The sequence below is a fragment of the Monodelphis domestica genome, chromosome 2 (assembly GCF_027887165.1).
Source record: "Monodelphis domestica isolate mMonDom1 chromosome 2, mMonDom1.pri, whole genome shotgun sequence".
In the NCBI taxonomy this organism is placed as follows: domain Eukaryota; kingdom Metazoa; phylum Chordata; class Mammalia; order Didelphimorphia; family Didelphidae; genus Monodelphis; species Monodelphis domestica.
The window spans coordinates 210126761-210134103 of record NC_077228.1 but is presented as its reverse complement, the minus strand read 5'-3'; the positions used below and the strand labels follow the sequence as shown (position 1 = coordinate 210134103).

The window sequence follows — 7343 nt, the reverse complement described above, 5'->3', positions numbered from 1 at the left end:
ACAACCAGGCCTTAACATCTAAGGCTAGAATCCTGAACTTGACAGATCATGGATCTGCCCTAGGCTAGCAATTCCAATGTTCTTAATAACTTGGATTAGCTGTTTTCCACACTTAGGGCCTAAAAATGGGTGGTTCAGTACAATCCCACCCCCATCGGTAGCAGCTGAAGATAAGGAGGAGATTAACTCCCAAACCTATCCCAAATGTTCCTGTGTATAGGAGGACCTGATAATCAAACATCTGCTCTGGGTACCATTCCAAAGGAGCAATCCCTTCTCCTCCATTCAGTCCCTTCACCCTTGATTCTGTCCATTTGTCTGTACACAGTCCAGATCTCTAGATTTCCTGGGTTATGTCCCTGATCTATGATCCTAAGGGGAGCTGTTGTCCCTCCTATCTCCTCCTGGTTCCAAGATCTGTTGCCAACTCCACTTCATCCTTGGGTTTAACCTAATGGTTTTCTCACCCATCAGTTAGTCTAGATTCTCGTCCATAGCTTGAGAGAGAGAGAGAGAGAGAGAGAGAGAGAGAGAGAGAGAGAGAGAGAGAGAGAGAGAAGGAGAGGGAGAGGGATGGATGGTCAGACAGATAGATATGTATTATATATAATATATATGCATTTTATATATAATATATTTACTCTCTCCATACCTATATTCATATGGGTAAGGGATAATATATATATATATACATATATATTTAAATTTACATTTTATTTTATTTTAAATAACCCTTACCTTTGGTCTTATCAATTCTAAGACAGAAGAACGGCAAAGGCTAGGCAGTTGGGGTTAAGTGAATTGCCCAGGGTCACACAGCTAGGAAGTATCTAAGGACTGATTTGAGCCTAGATCCTCCTGACTCCAGGCCTGGTGCTCTATCCCCTCTATCTAATTAAATCCCCTAGGATCTGGAAAATCTGTGTAAAAATTTTTGGACCTCCCTTTGTACCAGAGAAGTCTGAATTTCTTTTTATTTATGGGGTTTTATAGTAAGATTTGAATTAAGTATTTGGTCATGAACTAGGGAGTTTCTAAACTTTTTCTGTCTTGTCTCCTGGTATTTACCTGTTATTGGCAACTTCCACAAAATTCCCCCAAAATTTTCCCTTTACTTTCTTATGCCTCAATATATTGAAGCTGCCAGGTGGAGAGTTGTGATGTGGAAGGGATACATGTATTTTTAAAGCAGCTGAGTTCAGAGACTCTCCTCAGGAAAACCTAAGATTTCCCTCAAAATTCTTACCTTATGTGCACACCCAAGAAGATAGACCAATAGACTCTTAGGTCGAAGGTCTGAGCCAAAATCCCTTATTGTGGCTGGAGCCCTGTCATCCCCTCTATCCTCTACCAAATGGTATAGTTGGAAGTGGGGTATGAAGCACAAGAAGCTATTTGGGGTATAGGTACACTCCCACAATCATCTCTCTTATTTTTTTTTAACCCTTATCCATACTGCGTATTGGTTCTAAGGTAGAAGTGTAGTAAGAGCTGGGTAATGGGGGTTAAGTGACTTGCCCAGGATCACACAGCTAGGAAGTATCTGAGGCTAGGTTTGAACCCAGGACCTCCTGACTCTAGGTCTGGTGCTCTATCCACTGAACCACCTAGTTGCCCTATCACCATCTCCTCTTGGCTATCTCCTTTGTTTTGGTGGAGTTGTGAAAAACCCTAAGAATTTCTTTTTCTAAAGAAGTCTCCTTTCCCCTCATTCTACAATACTCCTACTCATTCTATGTTCCAAGGAACTCTGGGAAGAAATCCTGCTCCACTATGTAGCCATACCTTTCAAAGAGTCAGTTCCTTCAATTGCTCCCTCTTGATTTCCCATTGACAGGGGTATCTGTGAACCAATGTCTCTTTTTGCTTTCTAGAACCAGAGCCAGAGCACCTGAACCTCTAATGCAAACAATCAGGCAGCTTAGACTTGTAGTAGGTGAGACACTGGTTCAAATGTTCTCTGTTCCCTACTGTGGACAGGTCATTTAATTTCGGAGACTCAATTTCCTTATCTGTAAAATGGGGATAATAAACCTATGTAGTACCCATCTCACCCAGTTATTGTGAGGCTTAAATGAGAAAATGTTTCCAAAGTGCTTTGAAACCCTACTTTAAGATCTGCAGGAACTGATGCAGAGTGGCATAAGCAGAACCGGGAGAACATTGTACACAGTAATGGCAATATTGGATGATGATTATCTGTGAAAACTTGGCTACTCTCAGTAATGTGCTGTTCTGGGACAATCCTGAAAGACTTGTGACACGGAATGCTCTCCACCTCCAGAGAAAGAACCATTGGAGTCGCTCACATCAGTGTATCTCTGATTTTAGTTTGGGTTTTTGGTCATGAATGAGTTGGCTTTTACAACAGTGACCAATATGGAAATGTGCTTTGCATGACAAGAAACATTTTGTAAAAAGAAAGCCCACTTTAAGGTACTTTATATAAATGACAAAATACCACCTTTAGCTTCATCCCCATCATCTCTATCATCATCACCACCTTTATTATCATCTCCTTCATCAAGTTTCAAATCTTGCCTCTGACCCATACTGGTTTTGTGAGTCAACTAACACCAAAAATTGCAGAGCAGGTCTGTTGGTTTGATCTCTGTTGATAGAAGGACTTACCAGACAATGAAATCATAGATTAGGTCCAACAAAATGTTTTTATATATGTTTTTATTTGGGAATTTTTCCCCTATCACCATAATTTTCCCCAATATTCCTCCCTAGCCCACTCACAAAAGAGCCATTCCATTTAGCAAATAAATGTCCCCTACCACTAAGATAAGGTGGGCAAGACTACCCCTGTTTCTCTATATCCTTCTTCCACTGAAAGCTGCTCTCTTGTAGCTTATCTGCAAAAATAGAGGACTACAATATCAGGTCTTTGGGGGCGCTTCTAGCTCTGATATTCTTATGTGGTTTTCTCTCTAAAGGTACTCTTTATTTTCACATAAATTTGGGCTTCTCCTGGATAAAATGGGGCTTAGGGGGAAGGAGTAGAGAAGATGTACCATAAGATTTGCCTAAGTCTTTGGGCCATCCTCCCTGTTTCACTGGCATCACAGAGAAAAACCAAGTCCATAGGTGTTCTTCCATAACACCTTCGCCTGAGACACCAATAGAAACCTCATGTGTGATGTCGTGGAAGGGGGGAGAGCAGGTGAGGAGACACAGCTGGGGTGGAGAATGACACTCCAGAATGGGATGAAGGAGCTATGAAAAAAGAACCCCTGGAGGGTCTCTCTCTGGAGGAAGAAGAAAGATTTACCCTTCTCTCACTGAATTCTCTAGATCTCTGCCCTACAACAAAACTAGTAGATTCTCTCGACTTCCTAACTCAAGGAGCCTTAAAGCCCAGAAAAAAAGGTTGTGTGAGATACTTGCTGTCCAGTGCTCAATATTAACAGCACATCCAGCAAGCCCTAAGTTCAAAGAAGACATGAAAACCCCATTAAGGAAGTTGAAGGGGGGGGGGGCAGAAAGCAGAGGAGAACCTGATCTCCCTTACCTGAACAACTTTGTGATAACCAATGACCAACACAGCCCATTCTCTGGGCTAGAAGTGGGAAAAGCTAGGTGGCTTAGTGGATTGAGATTCACCATGAGATAGAGACAGGAGGTCCTGGGTTCAAATGTGACTTCAGACACTTCCCAGCTGTGTGAGCCTAGACAAATCACTTAATGTCTATTGCCTAGCCCTTATGGTTCTTCTGCCTTGGAACCAATATACAGTATTGATTCTAGGATGGAAGATAAGAGGGTTTTTTTTAAGTGTTCAGAAGTACTTTTACTAAGAGATTATCCCAGTTTTTTCCTCCACATAGTAGAGGTTTGGGGCCAGGTTGGGACTGACACTTACACCTTATGATGTCAGAGCTTCGAAGGATACAGACCACTGCTGCTGCCCACCTCCACCACCACCACCACCAAAATCAAATCGAATCAAGAAGGACAAAGATGGAATGTTTTCGCCATGGTACCATTTCTTTCCCAGAGAAATTCTGAGAATCTGTCTATAGGAGCTGCCCCTCTTCATTCCTCCCCCCCCACCACCACCACCCAAATCCTTTAGCCTTGAATCCCTTCTATCCACTTCCCTGCCTGGGGATTTTCTTTGCATTTGTCCAAATACTCTGAATGCAGGGAGAACACAGAGTTCTCAGGCTAAGGCAGGTGGGGCAGATACAGCCTCGATGTGCGTGTGTGAAGGGGGAGTGGAAAGGGGGAGAGCAGGTGAGGAGATTCTAAAGGTTGGGTACAGGAGGGGGGGAGAATGACACCCCAGAATGGGATGAAGGAGCTATGAAACAGAATCTGATTGGGAGGAGGAATCGGCATTTCTGCCTTTAAATTATCCATCAGTTCAGCCCCCAGTGGTACTAAGCAATGCATAATGGAGGAGAAAGGTGGGGGAGATAAGGGAGGACTAGGGTATAAGGAGGTGCTGGAGGGGAACAGTTCCAGAGCCCTAGGACTCAGCCACCTACATCGACCAGGATCCAGGACCAGCTTACCCAGTGGAGATGGCTCCAGGTATTCTATGCAGATATCTCAAAAATCATCATCTATCCATCTGCCCCTTTCCTCCCTCTTGGACCAATAGTTTCTATACCCTTCCTGTCAGAAATTTTCCCTTATTTTTAATTTCTATTCCACCTGCTTCAGTTTCATCCTTTTCACTCCTATTCTAACCTTTCTGGGGGAAAGAAAACAACAGGTCCCCATTCTCCTCTGGTGCCCAAAGACTGCAGAGAATCTTACCTAGTCCCCAAATGGGTGGAGACTAAGAAGGGAAATCTGGAGAAGGAGCCAGGTAGGGCTGAGACAGAGGGAAGACCCTGGGGAAACAGAAAAAGGAGTAAAATTATGCAAATAGGAGGATCATACTGAGGAGTTGCAAATGGAGCCTTGGTTAGGGGCTTCTGAATCAAAAGATTTCTTTTGAGTCTTTTCTCGATTCAGAAGTTTAACAAACATTTAAAACACTTTCTTTCCTTTGGAGAGGAGTTAAGTATCTGAGATGATGAGCCAAGTGCCAGAGTTTAGACCATCAAATGCCCAAACTGGAGATCAGGAATGGGGAGTCATGGGGAAACGGAAACTGGGGGTCCAGAAATAGAGCTAGGTGCCAAGTTCACCATCCAGGAATCAGCAGCAGGAAAGAGGAAGTTCTTATGGGAGTCCAATGGGCACTAGTGGAGCTAGTGATGGAATAGAGAAACTCATCCTTTCTTCTTTCAGGTATGCGAGTCTGTCTTTTGCTCCTCATCGCCTTCACCTTGCTGGGGCCACAGAGGGCTGCTGCCTTCCCAGCCATGCCTCTGTCCAGCCTCTTTGCCAACGCTGTACTCCGTGCCCAACATCTGCACCAGCTGGTTGCTGACACCTACAAGGAGTTTGTGAGTCTGTGAAGGATGGGGATTTGGGTCAAGGGTGATTGGGAGGTGGAAAGGGGATGAAGATGGGAGTTGAGAAGTGCTTCTTAGGAGTAGTGCATTGTATCTGGCCCCGTCCTGGCTTTGGCCACCCATTACCTTTGCTTGGCTGTTTCCACAGGAACGAACCTACATTCCAGAGGCTCAGAGACATTCCATCCAGAGTACCCAGACAGCTTTCTGTTTCTCTGAGACCATCCCAGCTCCCACTGGCAAGGATGAGGCCCAGCAGAGATCTGTGAGTGACTCCCCTTTCCCACCCACCCCCAGCCTCTCATCTCATTCCAAATGAGACAAAGAAAGAACTTGAGGAGCCAGTCTCCCCTAAGCTGAGTGCTGCCAATGGCCCAAGAAGTCTGAGCAGCCCTCTTCCTTTTAAATGAGAGGAAATTCACCCTGGATTTTAAATTAAAGTAAATTAAAACTCAAAATTACAGTAGACTCTCTAGCTCCCTCACCACAAATCAAGAAGACTCAGGGCACAGGGTATTAGAATAGCTGTGCAGGGCAAGAGTAAGTGCTCAGGGTAGATTAATTGAGTACTCTGTGCACAATTGAACTTAATTTTTTTAGATTTGTTTTTATTCTCAATTTACCAAATGTCAATTAAAATGATTATTTCCACAGATAGATATAGATATAGTAGAATGAGGGGGAAAAGATTGTAGGTGAAACTTCTAGTCTCTATAATTAGCTATTCATAAACAAGTTCTGGGTGTAGAGTTCCCTTTACCTATCCTTGCTCACAGTTTCCCTCCTTTCCTCCTTCTTCATCACCAGGATGTGGAGTTGCTTCGTTTTTCCCTTCTGCTTATCCAGTCTTGGCTCAGCCCTGTACAGTTCCTCAGCAGAGTCTTCACCAACAGCCTGGTCTTTGGTACCTCAGACCGTGTCTATGAGAAGCTGAGGGATCTGGAAGAGGGGATCCAGGCTCTCATGCAGGTGAGGTTGGAGGAGAGCTCCTGACATCCCCCAAGAACCAGACCTCTTTCCTGTCTGCTAATCAAACTCCCTGTAGCCCCAGCCTTTCGTCTAGGATCCTTTCTAGCTTACAATTGATGGTAGAGAGAAGAGAAGAGGAAGTAGGACTTCAGAGAGGGATAAGGGAAGAAGAAGCTTCCCACCTTTCCTTTCTTTCAGAAGAGCCTGAATCCAAGGTCTTTTTATAGCTGGGTAGAGAATCATTCTCCTTCTTTACTTTCCTCATTTAAGCTAGTGATCCCACTTTCTTTTTATTTTTTTGATTTCAAGCCCAAATAAGAAGGGAAGAGGGAACAGATGAGATGGAGAGATTTCCCCCTTGACACTTCTTTTCCCTCCCTTTTTAGGAGCTGGAAGATGGCAGTTCAAGAGGTGGTCTGGTCCTCAAGACAACCTATGACAAATTTGATACCAACCTACGCAGTGATGAGGCACTGCTCAAGAATTATGGACTGCTCTCCTGCTTCAAGAAGGACCTGCACAAAGCTGAGACCTACCTCCGGGTCATGAAGTGCCGCCGTTTTGTGGAGAGCAGTTGTGCCTTCTGACGGCCCTTGGCTGTGTCCCCACCCATGGCACTGGTCCTTTTCGGAGGGTGACAGGCCATCTCTACCTAACATGCCTTTCCCCTAAGAAAATAAAATTGCATTGATCTAACGGTGTATCTTCTGCTGCATCATTTGGTAGGGTGGGTTGAAAATGGCGGCAGTTAAATGGGAATGATCCAAGGGCTCACTTGTGTCTAAGGATTGGTCTGAAGTTTAGGTGACTTGTTTAGGAAAATCAAGAAGAAGTTCTTTCTTGCTCTCACTATTTCTGCCACACCATCCTCCCAACCTTATTCCCTGAGGAGTCCTAGTCCCAGTTGCCCAGTCAGCCATAGACCCAGGGACTTCCTCCCAACCCAGTCATCTTTAT

The 7343-nt window shown here is 44.4% G+C and overlaps 1 protein-coding gene across 2 annotated transcripts; it reads left to right on the top strand.

The window, feature by feature from the left end:
* The first annotated feature begins 4474 nt into the window (after window positions 1-4474).
* On the top strand, window positions 4475-7082 carry GH1 (growth hormone 1). 2 transcript variants are annotated; one of them, NM_001032993.1, is given in 5 exon segments: window positions 4475-4542; window positions 5251-5408; window positions 5566-5682; window positions 6225-6386; window positions 6773-7082. In NM_001032993.1, coding segments are annotated over 5 exon segments (648 nt in total). In that variant the 5' UTR covers window positions 4475-4532; the 3' UTR covers window positions 6974-7082.
* Window positions 7083-7343: the final 261 nt, after the last annotated feature.

Bases quoted from the DNA above. Each gene is read 5' to 3' on its own strand.
- GH1 (XM_056814094.1), top strand. From the start codon at position 5,253: ATGCGAGTCTGTCTTTTGCTCCTCATCGCCTTCACCTTGCTGGGGCCA. The intron at 5,409-5,565 runs GTGAGTCTGTGA...CTGTTTCCACAG, and splicing joins CTGACACCTACAAGGAGTTT to GAACGAACCTACATTCCAGA. The intron at 6,387-6,772 runs GTGAGGTTGGAG...CTCCCTTTTTAG, and splicing joins GGATCCAGGCTCTCATGCAG to GAGCTGGAAGATGGCAGTTC.